Below are 14,869 nucleotides of genomic sequence, written 5' to 3' on the forward strand. Positions count from 1 at the left end.
TTTCCTGCTCAGAACATTACAGATATACACCACTGTTGTGTATTGCTGTCTTATATATTCTCAGGGTGGGGGGGAATTGATCATAACGGGAGCAGCTGTGCACGGCAACCAATCAACTTCTCTCTTCAGTTTGTTCAGTTAAAATTTGAAAATGAAAGAGAGAAGCTGATTGGTTGCCGTGCACAGCTGCTCCAGATTGTGTCTGCTCCAGTTTTGGTAAATTCCCCTCTCGCTGCCTTGTAAATAGTTTTCTCTGGGAGCTGGTAGTTACCATTCCACTGTTTCTAAAGCTGGGAGACTTGTTTAACCATTTCGCTGCCACCGATGGGTGTCATACATACAGTCTGTTTAAAGGGGCTAGCAGTGGGCCCCTTTAAACAGACTGCCGCCAGTACTCTGTTTACATGTGTAAGGCTCTGTTCACACCTAGGTGTATCGAATATGCGCGTTTGTCACGCGTTTCGTGAAGTGTGTTTTTACCGCGATTCGCGGTAAAAAAAAACGCGCCACAGACGCGCGTTCCCGAGTGCTACTTGGCTGTATCCCAATGGAAACACGCGACAAAAACGCAGCAAAGAAGCTCATGTACCCTTTCATGCGTAGGCCGTTTTGTAGCGCGTTCAGACTGGGTGAAATGGTCTTGCCGTATACCCATAGAAAACAATGGGATTTTCATGTTTGAGCGTTTTGTAGAGTGTTCGTAGAGCGTTGAACGCGCTACAAAACGTACAGGTGTGAACCAGGCCTAAAGCTGACTGTCAGCATTGCACTGGAAGCGATTCTGGTGGCTTAGCTGCCGCCAGATCACTTCCATGGGCCAGTGTAGTGCACAGACACCCCCCGCCTTGCTTCCCAGGCTCAAGTACCCCTCCTGCGGGCCCGGGACCGGCATCACAGTTGTGGAAGGGAAGGAGACTGGCGAACATCCGTTCAGTGATCTCCTTCCAACTGAATGAAGCCGGTTGTGATGCTGATTGCATTAGAAGCAATTGGCGTTCAATGGCTTTGGAGTGGAAAGGTGACACTAGGGGTCGAATATACCCCTAATGTCATCTTAAAGTGACACTAAACTCAGGAGTTAAATCTTTAAAATGCATTTAGAACCTTAACTATTAATACAATGTGGCTTAGTTGTTTTAACATAAATATGCGTCAGGTGTGCCTGTGTACAAAACTGACGATCGCGCTACACATATTGGGTATCGCCGCGTGCACAAGTGAGAACAATAATTCTAGGGGCCAATATTCACACATCTTTAAACTGATGACCTGTACAGGGTTTTAGGCGTTGCTAAACATTGGGTATTATATTGCGTTTTTGTGCACTAAAATTAACGTAGCTTTTTACCTGCTTCCCCGATCATCACGCTTGCTTTCCTGTCCTCCCACAGCGCTAGTACGGCTGAATGTGCACATTCGGCCGCACTTGCACCACGAGGGAGATTGCAGATTTTGCGTCGCTGGAGTAGGATGTTTTGAGAAGTATGTGTGCAATGATGCTTTACGCGCGTCCCCCTTGGGGGAGTTTTTTTTTTGTTTTGTTTTTTACCATCCACTACTGCTGTTGTCTCCTGAAAATGCTACTTAGTCTGATCATCTGTATAATTTTATTCAGCGATTGTTGTGATTGGTATTTAACCAAACTGACCTCTACCGGAGACTTTGAATGGACGCAGCTGTTCAGCATCTCCCATACATGTCCTAAGACCATTTCTAGACCCTGAAATGCTTTTCTAACCATAGAGCTTGCAGATTATACCTTTTTGACCAGCAAGATCTTTTTCAGACTGTATTTTTGTACGATAAAGTCTACATAATTTTTTTTTTATTATTCATGGCGGACACTCACCTGCATTCTTCATGTGCCCTTTTTTCAGTATTCGAAGGTGACCCCATGGGATTCATGGCCATTCTCATCCCCCGAAGATTACCGAGAGTGGTTTTTCAGGCGGCTGCCCTATCAACTTCTAAATGGGCATGGCATAATCCTCCTGTTGATGAACTTGGAAGGCGTTACCTATTCAAGTCGGCCAATGCACCTGCTCGTTCCGAGGATGATCACCGAAATAGGTTGGGCCATCGGGAGTCTCCAGTCGCTTACAAAACTGCTACATTTCCGGCCGAAATAAATGACTATGAGAAAGGAATAGAAGAAAATGACGTTTATTCCTTTGATAATGATTGCCCGAGTCTTGTTTCTAAACCACCAACAAAGGCTTATGCTACTATATCGCAGTTTTTACCTAAAGACAAACAGATAGGCTTGAGCCTAGATCAGCGAAAGCCAGCCAGGGTTACATTTAAAAAAATGTCAGAGGCTTCTGATTACAGATTGTACGGCGACATTGAATCCTACGACACTAGACAAGATCCCCGGGCTTTTCAGCAACACAGACCAGAATACAAATCAATGTGCTACAACTCCGAACGTCTTATGGAAACATCTATGGAGGAAGGTGACCGCATTCTGGAGAAAGTTACCAGTCGCCTCACACCCAGTGAAGTTTCAGACTTTTTGGAAAAACTTAGTTATTTACCTGAAAAAATGCTGTTGGCTATCAAATCAGATGAAAGATTTAGAACGCTGTGCAGCTGCAGTACTTCAAATCTTCCCTTTTACACCAACTCGGAAATCATTAGTATTCTTGGTGCATTTGTACGTCTCGGAATTGCCCCGTGCCCCATGCTAAAACAATATGAGCAAGAGCTTTGTCTTAGGGTCAGGCAGTTATCTACCAACGAGTTGTTGCTGGTGGCAGATACCTTTCGGTATATAGGTGTTCATTTTCCCGAGTACTTGAACCTTACGTACAGCTGCATGCAGCTAAGTTGTTCAGACTTAAGCTTGCCCCAGTTAATACAGTTGATATATATTATCGGTGAGGGGAGGCATGCCCCAAAGGAATTGCTGGAGAAAATTGAGCCGATGGTCCTGAGATATATAAAGTCCATTAACCTTGAAGAAATTGGCACGGTTTGCCTTGGCTTTTTTAAAACCGGCAATGGATTATCACTACACCTCACAGAAAAATTTGGCGACATCATCGTAGAAAACATCGAACAAGTGACCAATTTTTCCTTGGTGAGCGTGCTTAAAATGTTCCGTTTCACCCGTGCGTTCCACATGCAGTTTTTCAGGCAAGTTGGAGAGGAGGCCTCTAAACGCGTACCTAAAATGACAATGCAGGGCATCATGCATGTTGTCTTGGCTTTTGCGTCCATGCGCAATCTAAACGAGGACCTCATGAATGCTGTAGCTTTAGCTATCCCCAGTAGATTGTCTTACTGCCGGAGCAAAGACCTCGCTAAGTTCTTGTGGTCTTTCGGCATGCTCGGATACAAACCGCCAAACGCCGACGTCTTCTACGCTGCTTTTATCAAGCAAATCCATAAAAACCTGAAAGAATTTATGAAATATCCTGAACATTTTCTTACTTGCTTGATGGGGCTTGTTTTCTGTCAACAGTATCCATTGGATCTGATCAGTATTGCTTTGAGTGAAAAGTTTGTCATGCGTTCGGCCAAAGTACGTGCGTTTGAACTTAAAAAGGATCTGTTTACGATTGCTGGCTCTGTAGAAATCGAATGTCCTCAATACACTGGTGATACTATCTCCCCAGAGTTCCGAAAAGAAGTAACGGGCATGATTGTTGAACTGTCCACCCGGGACATTCACAAAAGGGAAGAGTGGATTGAAGCTGGCATGTTGCTGCAGCATATTTTGGGCGGGCCGCAGTACGTAAAGGAGCATATGATTTTGCCGCACACCAGGTCCAAAGATTTTGAAGTCCACTTAGATGTGAATGGAAAGCCTGTTGCTGTCAATACCGTTGTTGAGGAACTTGACCCGCCTCTTATTAAACACTGTAATGTTAAAATCACTGATGACCTCATAAGTCAGTTAACCAATACAGCCAAGCGAATCCCTACCAGCTCAAAGAGTAGACCTGTTACCAATCCAGAGGATCCCAACACCGTCAGAGACTTGTCAAAGGCAACTTTGCCGGAGAAGGCTGAAAATCCTGCCGGCCAATCTGTGGTCATCAAGTTGGCTATCCAGGTTACAAACCGCAATCAGTACCTCTCCAACTGTTTCACGGAACCTACGGCGCTCTATGTTTTGAAAAGACGCCAGCTACGGAAGCTAGGATACGTAGTGGTCGACGTGCCCTATTGGGAATGGTTTCCGCTTGCCAAACAGACACAGTCCGAAAAAATGGCCTATCTGCACCAAAAAGTGTTTGGCTCAGTTGAGGTTAAATGAAGGAAAACGCTGATGAATAAAACGTATTTTTTAATGTAGTGCTGTGATCATGTGTCTAGAATTATTTCATATCTAAAGGTTTGGTTGTCTGTTTCCTTGCAACCCCCTCACCCTCTTTGCTGTACATGCACAAGTAGGAAATTCTGCTTTTTGGTTGGGCCTCTGTTGACATTCTTTAGATTTATCTCTGCAGCAGAAGAGCTCCAATTCTAGGAGCTGGAAAATAATGTGGCCTTGATTTTGTAGTTGGAAAACTATTGTATCGTAAGTCCTTTTTTTTTTTTTTTTTTTTTTTTTCTTTTTTGTTGGTTTTTTTTTTTTTTTTTTCTTTCGGCCCCCGTTTGCAAGATTTTCTATCAGTTCTGTCCCTGTGATGCCCACACAAGAAATGGGGGAGGGTGTTCAGTGGGTCACCACATGCCTTTCACTTTTCTAGGCGATAGGCTCTTCAGCCTTCCCCTAACGCAGCACTAGGTTCTCACACCGAGCAGCCATTCAAAATATGCTGCCCGGCGTCGAGTGTTGACTTGAGGCAGGGTAGGGTTGGGGTATGGCCGCTAAGAAGCTTAATCATTATGTGCATTGCTTACAGCTCCCTCGCGTGTCCTATAAAGGTGCCTGGACTGGAGTGATGTCACATTCTGGCTCCAGGCAACTCTACAGGTGCGCATGGGAGCTGTACTAGCAATGCACATATGGATGGAGCTCCATCACAGCACAGCAGCCCACACTGGACCCCAGGTTAAAGAACTGGTTCACACTAGTACAGTGCATCACACAATCCCATGCGATCACACCTACTGTGCGTTCTGGTGTGGAAAATGCATTGCCATTTAAATGGCACCCCAAATGCACGGGCAGAAAAAAACCTGTCAAATGTAAAGAGCCATTACCGACTTTTAAACATATAAGAGATTGGCGGCTCTATAGCCATCCAATCGCTTGTATGTGCTGCACTGTCCTGCACCCTCACCTTCCATCCTGGGCACCTCTGTGGCCTGGGATCGGCACTGGCGGGTGTCGGGAGGAAGATGAGGGAGATCGGCATCTTCCTCCTTGCCATCTCCCTCCCACGTCCTTAATGCGGGAGTGGCGTGTATTAAATCACTTCCGCATTCAGCTGTCATTTCTCTGGCTGATATAGCCCCAGCCAGCAAGTGGTTACAAAAGTTAAAATCAACCCCGCCGTGCTGAGTGCTGCCCTCATTCCACTGTGTGCCATATTGTGGTAGCCGGGCAGCGTTGTAACACGCACAATGTGCATTAAAGAGCAAGTTCACTTTCCTATGTACGGCCCTGTGCTATGGATTTTGAATTTCGCTCACAAATTGCAAGCACTCATTGGTCACCAATGAGAACCACTTCTTAAGGTGCCCATACACCTTACGACCATCGCAAGACTTTTGTCTTGCAATGGTCGTATGCTTCTTGAAAGCCCAGTGTATCTGATTGTTCTGCCATCTGATCTTTATTCATGACTAATTGGGCTTCCTCAAAATATTTGTTTGCATCCATGGGGATATTTGGAGCAAACAAAACCAGGCCTGGAAATTGGTGAGCTTTCTTCCTAATTGCCCAAAATCCATACTGTTCATTGCCATCATTTGGGCTTCACACTTCTGAGATGTGTGGGACAATGTCATCATTATTATCAGATTTAGAGTTCAGTGTACATAATCCTCTTCATCATAGTAAGAGAGATAGTTGAGGATTATGAGGGCTTTTAATAGTAACTTTTGAGTTTAGGTGACATTTTAGTTACATATCCAATAGTTGAAGGGTCAGGTGTGTTATTGGCGAGCTGATTTTATATTAACAATTGCAAGAATTATTATTATTTTTTCCATTGAGCAGCCGTTCTGCAGTTACTATACATGTACACCAGGTGGCACTGCAGCTCTTTATTACACCGGCCATAAACAGTGTGGCAGTTTTATTCGACATTAAAGTGATTCTCCAATCCATTTCAATGGAGCTGTTCACATCTCGTCGCTCAATATCGCTTGTAGCTCGTCGCTCCTCCATGACCCTTTTTTCGAGCGATTTCGCTCCTGATTGCATATGGCCCAATAGGGAAAAGTCGCGCGATGTGGCTCAATATCGCTCATATAAAATCGCGTGATTTTCATGTCGCTCAGTGTGAATGGGGCCTAAAGGAGAACTATGAGGTGGGTGCTTTTCACTCACCTCATAGTTCTAGCCGACCTGTGACAATGAGACTGTCACAGGCCGGCTCAGTAGATCGGGAGGTGAGCGAACACATACCGGCGTTTGCTCACCTCTCGATCCTGTCATGGATCTCTGCCGTGACCGGGGAGGGGCTGGATTCCCCCCGCTCCGATCCGCCAGCGCTGACTGGCGGAACGGACGGGGCAGGGGGCGGGTACAGCTGGCTCTGCTTCTAGATAATTGTCGGGATCCGCTTCAGCGTCTCGATTTACTGCGAGCTACTGCTCGCGGTTTACTGAGCTTAGGGTGAAAAGCCTTAACCCCATAGTTCTCCTTTTTAAATGACGCCTCTTAATCTGATCTTCCTCCTTTCCTGTCCTTTTCAGCCTTCTCTCCAGCGTTGCGGCGGGTCTCCAATCCAGCGCTGACTCCTCTGTCCTTGTTGGCACTTCCTGTCCCACAGTGTCTGCATGCGGATGCACGCGTCCATAGACTTACCTTGTGTCTCTCCTTGTCTCCCGGCCGAAAATCCAAACTGCGCATGCGCCCGCCCCAAGATGCTTTGGGGCCGCCCGAGCATTTTCGGACGGGAGCGTTTGGCGAGGACACCAGTAAGTTTAAACCGTTTTTGAAGTGTTTTTTTTTGGTTTTTTTTTTGCATACATCTTCTGCTTGCTAGCCGTAGATATAGGCAAAAAAAGTGAGGGTTTAGAAACCCTTTAACAATCCCAATGTTCTATATTGTTCAAGTTTACAAAAATCATGGCGGCAAATACAGATAACAGAATATACGCTCCTTTTTTATTTTCATGACCATTGTGTGCAGAAGTGTCTGTGAACAGTGCGACCGCAGCACTCTCCAACTTTTCTCCATACTCTAAGGGCCCATTCACATCACATCCAGATCATCTCCAGACCACACCAGATTATTTCCGGACCCAAAATGCATCCTAATGTATCCTTATGCTATTTCTGGTCACATCAGCACAGTTTGTTTCAGACCAGAAAAATTCTTTGTCTCATGTTTGGTCTGGAATGCACTGAAACGCACCTGAATACACCTCCTGCTCACAATGCGCGCCATTACACACACTGCTGCAATATCATGTGGTTGAAAAAAGTAGTGCATGCGTGTGACACGCTTGCTGTGCCATTGCTTGTTAATGGGACCCCAAAAGCAGCGGGTAAAATGTGTTTTTCCTGGGCATTGACGTGCATCAAACATGCACAAATGCATGGTCAAAAATACTGTACGAGCTTCTTTGTCGCACATGCAGCAGCCCAATGCAGCAAATTTAGTAAAACATGTACAAGTGCAACACGCGGTCGCATGACGTGAAAGTGTGAACCTTAAACTGGGGTGCCGCGAGATTTTACAAAATTTTAGTGTGCTGTGACTGAAAAAATGGGTCAATAATCACTGGTCTAAACAATTACCAGATCCAGTTACTTTGTGATTCAAAAGCCTCATAATAAACAAAAAAAACAACCTTCCTTCACCTTACCTGACTGACAAATCCTCCATTTGTGTCTCACACGCTCCCCCCTCTCAGACACTGCAGCACACAGTGGGAGGGTTTCAGGAACAGAGGCAGTGCTGTCAATCCAGAAAGCAGTGGGTGTGGCCAGGTGATGTTTGACAAGCTACAGGCTTGTGAATCAGAACTAACAATGCTGACAGCCACGCCCCCTGAATAATCTCATTTCACTGTGTAGTGCAAGCAGGCACAGCTTACGTGAGTGGCAACTCCGCTCTGAATTCAGGAGCAGTGCAGCATTGTTTCCATCACAGGGGAAGCTCCATTAGGTGAACTGGCAAGATCAGCAGGTTTTTCTGGGATGTTGCAAGGGGGCTGAGAGAAAACTGTAAGTACTGCAGGACTTTTTTTTTTTTTTAATAAGATGCCATAGTTTCTCCCACGAACATTCCCTAGTTAAGCAGTGTCCTTTTTTATTATTATTTTTAAAAATTAACCCTTGTACTGTTTTGGGGATCCACATGCCGTGTTCCCATTCACCTTTTTGTTCTCTTGCCCACTTCTGCTTTGTGTACTCAAGCCATATGCATGGCATGAGTACACAATATGGACATTGCACGTTGCCTTGCACCCCGTGTGGACGCCATGCTGTGGATTGGCATGTCTAAATGGAGTCCTCAGTGGTCAGGGAGAACACATCCAAGGTTGACAACTTTGCTTAGGGAACGTTGTCACCCTAGGACAGAAAGGACCCTAGGAGGAAACTGGCTGGATCAGCAGGTAAAAAATAAATGAGTTCATTGAGAGTTTCATAGACATTGATTGGGTTTTAGCCATAGGCTGCTTAGGGGAGCAATCTGAGTTCAGAATCTGTAAATTTTAGGGATGCGCCGATATATCGGCCGAAAATTGCACTTTTGGCATACTGCCGAAAGTGCCATATTCCTGCCGATACAACGGCGCATCCCAGGTTTCTTTCCTCCCCGCTGGGCGCTGCTCTGTGTCCCAGCGGGGAGGAGAGAAACTGTGATAGCAGAGCTCTGCGGGAGGAGAGCACTGTGAGAGGCCGGTGTCTCCTCCCACACCGCTCAGTCTCCTATCGCAGTCCAGCAGAGCGGTGTGTGGGCGGAGACAGGCCGCGCTGTCACAGGAGGCTGGGCTCTCCTCCCTGCTCCGCTCGGTCAGCCTCCTGTGACAGCGTGTCAGAGAGGAGAGCGGGTACAAACACTCGGCAATCAGTGATCGCTGAGTGTTTGTAGATAATTGAGGACATGGTATGGTTACTATATCCTCAATTATGAATGAATGCGCAGTGATCTACATCACCTCCTGTCCATTCATGATTGTGGTAATAGTAAACACACCATGTCCTCATGTTATCAATGAACAGGAACACTCAGTATAGAGGATTCCTGTTCATTGATAACAGGTGACACAGAAAAAGACATAGAGGACTCTGTGTTCTCAATCTCTTTTTCTATTTTAAAAGGGAAATATCAGGGGTCTGTTTAGCCCCTTAATATTTCCCCGAAACCCCTAAAAGTAATGTAAAAAATACAAATATTAAAAAAATAATAAATATAAACAAATGTAAATGTTTATAAAAAATAAAAACAAATAAAATATTTGAAAAAATAAAAAAACATTTCTGTTTCAGCCTGACAAATTTTATTTCGGTTCGGTTTTAAAATTTCCATTTCGGTGCACCTCCTAGTAAATGTAGTAATTTCCTTTTCTCTTCCAGGTGTTCCTGTCTGGAGATCCGTCACAGTGATCAGTCAGGATGGTGGTCAACGTTTGTCTTCCACAGTTTAGGCCACACATAGCCTGCAATAAGGTACATTCTTCAACATTTGATTAGGAACTCTCCTAAATTTGTATTGTTCGAATAAAATGTGTCTGTAGTTTTAAAGTATCCTGTTATTAAAATGAATTCACAAATACATAGGGAACAGAATTACAAATTAGTTTCTTGCCTTCAATTATAAAACAATGCTTTTCCCAGAGCTCCCAGCCCAGGCAGCCCTATATCACATGGTTTTGGCTCCCAGTCATTAAATATTATTGACAAATCTTTACATTACGCTCTTTTTCACCTACTTGACTGTACCTCACTCCTGTGCTCCGTAGCAAAGATCCTGCTGTGATTTACACCCGTACATTCAATTGCTATAGCCCTTCAGGCAGCCCACTCCCTAGATGAGCTTTGACCACCACAAAGTCAGTCTACATGCACCTCTTGGAACAGCCTCTCAACAAGTGAATTGCAGGTCCCAATGTTCTGGATCATCAATCACGTTATATTCACATGCATTGCATCCAGGCGTCCTCCAAATCAAAAACGCGCTGAGCAAACTGGGTGAACAAAGTGAGGTTTCAAGTGCGATCAGATACCACACTTCCTCCTATCTGTTATATCAACGTGGGTAACAACGTATCCAGTGAGTGAGGTGTTTCAAGGGCTGAAAAGTCATGGAAGTTGCATCTGTATATCACTGCAGGGCCCCAATCTTTGAAGACATATAAAAAGCAATGAAATAAACAAGATCAGCAAGGCACAAATAAAGCAAATATGGCTGCCCCATGTGTACAGGTAGTTATCGGCTATATATAAATAGGATTTTAAGTATAATAAGATTTTAATACATTAACGCACTCACTCTTTCAATTTTACTAATGTCGACTATAGATCAAAAAAAAAAACCTGCCTGCTGACAGCGCAGAGCTGCGCTGCAGCCGGGGAATGATCCTGACCTATATTGTCGGGATCCACCCCGCTGCCTGATTGACAGCTGGCTCTGCCTCTCTAGAGCCAGCTGTGCCAGCCTCCTCCCCTCTGTCCCCTTCAATGAGCTCTGGAGGAACAGAAAAGGGGAAGAGGGAAAACCCTGCAAATTCAAGATCGCTCAGCTCTCGCTCTATAGAGCTGAAGGAACAGAGGGGAAGGGGGAAAACCCTGCGGGTTCAAGATCACTCAGCTCTCGCTCTATAGAGCCGGCATGCGACACCTGCAGTGTCATGCCGGCTCCAAGTATTGGAAAGAGTACATTTTACTCTCCCAATACTTCTCCTTTAAGTCTCAATAAGTGCCGAAAATGAAAGTTTAAAGCTTATAAGGCTTGTCTACCTTTTTGTCTCCTGACCTGGAGCAGTATATAGGGCTGTAATGAGCCTGTGGTGCTGGATGTAAATAGATAATGGAGGCCGCAGAAAAAAAGGATAGGTTCTGTTAGTAGGGCCCTTTTGTATGGGCATAGCACCAGTCGACTTTAGGAAGAAGTAGAGTATGCTAGTGGTGCCCTATCTTTAGCCGTCAGTTGTCACCTTAACCCACCAGAGAATAATCTGGACTGAATTCTTATTCACTATTTTCTATCTTCTATATAGGAATTTTATATTTTAATGTTTCATCATCTAGTATTTTTATAATATCCTTTTATACTGCCTCTGTTTAACTCTATATGTTCTCTTACATTTTGGCCCCAGATCAGTGCGGACGGCTATGAAGTGGAAAATCTAATCACCGAAGACCTTGCTAAAAGGAACCGAGGGTTTCGCTGTGAATATTTTATTAAGCCTCCTGTACACATCACTTTCACTTTCCCATTTAACATAGACATATGTAGGATAAACATAGACACTTCCTCTGGGGGTCACCCTCCCTTCACTGGAATGGAAATCTTTACAGCTACTTCCACCAATAAAATGTGTTGGAACAGCCAGGAATCCGGTCAGCCTGTTATGGTTGGCCAAGGAGCGGACAAAGAACTATTTGCTTTGGTGGGTAAAGTGCTACTGAGAAATCAAAGCAAGGCTACGTTTAATAACCGAAGCTTCAAGTCTAGACACCCATTCCATCATACCGACAGCGTGATGTCCTACCATGGGTCTTCATGCCAGGATCTCTGGAATAAAGGCCAGCACTCTCTTGGCAATGTCACCCATCTGAAAATCTGTATAACGCACATAGCTGGTGGTGCTCCTTGCTCAATAAAGAGGGTGGAGGTGTGGGGTCAGCCTTCTAAGACTTGTCCAAAAGAAGCGGTGGAGAGCGTGTACCAGGTCGCCGTTCTGAGCCTTTCCAATAGTTTTGGACAGCCTCAACCCGCCTCTCCAATGGAAAGTAACCACATGTCTTACAGTAACTCAGACAACGCACAACACAGCCTAAGCGAACTTGCCAATATTCTCCAAGATGTGCCGGAGGAATTTCTGGATCCCATCACACTGGAAATCATGAGTTTCCCCATGATTTTGCCATCCGGGAAAGTTGTTGACCAAAACACACTTGATAAATGCAACCAAAGTGAAGCATCATGGGGTAGAATGCCAAGTGACCCGTTTACTGGAGTTCCATACACTCCCCAATCCCAGCCCCTTCCCCATCCCTCTCTGAAAGCCAGGGTAGATTATTACCTCCTCCAGCACACTGTCCCCGGGTCTACTCTTTTGGGCAGGGCGAGACCAGGGGGACCAGTGACGCCTTCTGCCATAGCCTTGTCTTCCATGAAGAGGAAGGTGGAGTGGATGGAGGATTCGGCTAATGACGGTGATAATGTAGACACGTTTTTCTCAGCTGTTAGTGGCCTCTGCTCTTCTTCTACATCAGATTTTGGTACAAAAAAAATGAAGATTGAAGGGGATTGTCAAATGTCACAGATGGACTGCTCAAACTCAGGTATCTTCCAAGTTCTCCACATCATTAACTATGTGTATGTCTTTCTCTTGTTCATTGAGGGGGACAGGGTTAAGAGACATTTGGGTTATACTGACACCTTCAGTAGTATTTGTACACTAGCAAACAAAAACAGTGACCAGCCTAGTAACCACACACATGGATTTGTTTGCTCACTCGTTACTAACCTTACACTTTGTGAGTGTGAACATAGGATTTATATGTTTTCTGTATTTGTGAACAGAGTCGATGTCACACGAACAGCGGCTTACGCAAAGCCTAGACCAGGCTCTCACCTCCGCCCTGGGCTCCATGCCTACATACACTGCGAAATTTATGAAGAATCAACAGGGATTTCATATGGAAAGTGCCAGCAGCTCGTCCTGTTCCACAGACTTCCCCACCGGTACTAACAGCATATCACTAACTGTTCTCTTACCACTTCACTAGAAGCCTGTTTACCAGGGGTAGCCAAACTCCGGCCCTCCAGCTGTGGGGGAACTACAAATCCCATGAAGCATTGCAAGATTCTCGCAGCCACAGACATGACTCCTGGAGGGGGATGTATCATGGGATTTTTAGTTTCGCCACAGCTGGAGGGCCGTAGTTTGGCTACCCCTGCTGTATACCTTCCTACTTACCATACCAGGCCAATTTGTTGTTTCTTTGGGTTATGGTTACTTGACCAACTACTAATTGTGTAACTGAAATTCCTGGCAAAGATAGCTCGCACCAGAATGCGGGGGCAGATTAATGTCTGTCTTCCGCTCCAGAGTGAGATCGCAAAAACTAGAAATAACTCATCCTCATAGTTCAAGCCGACGCGTGACAATGAAACTGTCACACGTCGGCTCGATGGATCGGGAAGTGAGCGAACACATAACGGCGCTTGCTCACTTCTCAATCCTGTCCCTGCAGAGAGCAGTGACTGTCACTCATGGCTCCCTGCAGGGATTAACCCGCTCCGATCGTCCAGCACTGACTGGCGGAATGGATGGGGGAGGGGGCGGGTACAGTTGGCTCTGCCTTTTAGATAGGCAGAGCCAGCTGTCACTCACTAATGTCGGGATCCGTCCCGGCTGCGGCGGTCTCAGTATATCGCAAGCTATAGCTCGCGGTATACTGAGCTTTGGGTCACGGGAGGACGCTACTTTATGTCCTCCCATGACCCTTAGGAGAACTATGGGGGAAAAACAGTGCATAGTTCTCCTTAACGAGCAGTTGAATAGGTGCACCTAATAAAGTGTGCGTGTCTCATTGTAACTGGATCTGGAAATAGTTTACACCGTCATACAGGAGCCCCTTAGGTGTACTGTAAATGTGTAATCTCACTTTTTTCATGTAACATAAGTGATCTATAAATGTAAGAATGCAGTTGCATTGATCTGATGGTTTACTAATGGAAAAACTTTATTTTCCTGTGACTTCTATTGGGAGTTTTCCGACTTTACTTTGTGTGTGTTTGAACGATAAACTTGGTTGAGAAGTTGTCATGAGCTCTTAACTCTTTTTCTAGGTGTGATTTTTGTTTTTGTTTTTCTTTCCCTCCAGCACCAAATCAAAACGGACCAGTTCAAAGCTGCGCTTCCTGTATGAAGATGTTTTCAACATACTGTAGAACAGAACCTGTTTACCAGCTCTCCTGTGGCCACCTTATGTGTCGTCCTTGCTTAGCTGAAACACAGAAGAGTTTCTCTATTGTGTGCAAGAATTGTAACAGGTCTGTCGCCACCCGCGATGTGCTGCGAGTCCATCTGTAAGTCATACAGACTGGAGGCTTTTCCCCGAATGTAACTGGAAAGAGTTCTGCGCACAGGTCCCCTCGGAGGACGTAATGCTTAACATCACCGATTTTTTTTTTTTGCTGCTAATTAATACAAACCTGTATGTATTTCCTTAGGTGGTCAAGTTTGGAGGTTTAAACATGTTGCTGGGGCAGCTTTTTCCTATCCATGCTAAAAAAGTATCCCCCTGAATGCAGATACTTTATTTTTTCCTTTGTGTGTGTGTTTACAGAAATTAATCGCTGTGCTAGCTTAAAACAACGTGGGCTCTTTCAAGGATTCTATATTGGAATTAAGTGCACTTGTGTTCTGTGTGCCATATGCACCCCTTCCTTAAAGGAAAGCTCCATTTTATTTCAGCTTTGATATGGTAAGGCAAGGCAGGAAAATCACCAACTTTGTAAATTTGTATTTATGATTCATTCAGCTCAGTAATAGCTTGGCTGGAGTGACCCATAGTGGCACACTACACAAAATGGCAGTCTAAGAAGTAACCTCG

At 45.0% G+C, this 14,869-nt stretch overlaps 2 protein-coding genes across 2 annotated transcripts in view; both read left to right on the forward strand.

The window, feature by feature from the left end:
* FASTKD5 (FAST kinase domains 5) overlaps nt 1-4,264 on the forward strand; it is a 6,565-nt gene extending 2,301 nt beyond the window's left edge. Inside the window, exon 2 of the mRNA XM_018570695.1 lies at nt 1,878-4,264. Within this exon, the coding sequence (XP_018426197.1) occupies nt 1,895-4,264 (2,370 nt within the window). The 5' untranslated portion in view covers nt 1,878-1,894. The remainder of the gene's footprint in view (nt 1-1,877) is intronic.
* The window catches only part of UBOX5 (U-box domain containing 5), a 16,689-nt gene extending 2,320 nt beyond the window's left edge, over nt 1-14,369 (forward strand). Inside the window, exons 2-5 of the mRNA XM_018570698.1 lie at nt 9,656-9,748; nt 11,398-12,589; nt 12,831-12,992; nt 14,138-14,369. Coding sequence (XP_018426200.1) covers nt 9,695-9,748; nt 11,398-12,589; nt 12,831-12,992; nt 14,138-14,346 — 1,617 coding nt within the window. The 5' untranslated portion in view covers nt 9,656-9,694 and the 3' untranslated portion in view covers nt 14,347-14,369. The remainder of the gene's footprint in view (nt 1-9,655; nt 9,749-11,397; nt 12,590-12,830; nt 12,993-14,137) is intronic.
* Nucleotides 14,370-14,869: the final 500 nt, after the last annotated feature.

Source organism: Nanorana parkeri, unplaced genomic scaffold, assembly GCF_000935625.1.
Source record: "Nanorana parkeri isolate BGI_ZX_2015 unplaced genomic scaffold, ASM93562v1 scaffold1583, whole genome shotgun sequence".
Lineage (NCBI taxonomy): Eukaryota > Metazoa > Chordata > Amphibia > Anura > Dicroglossidae > Nanorana > Nanorana parkeri.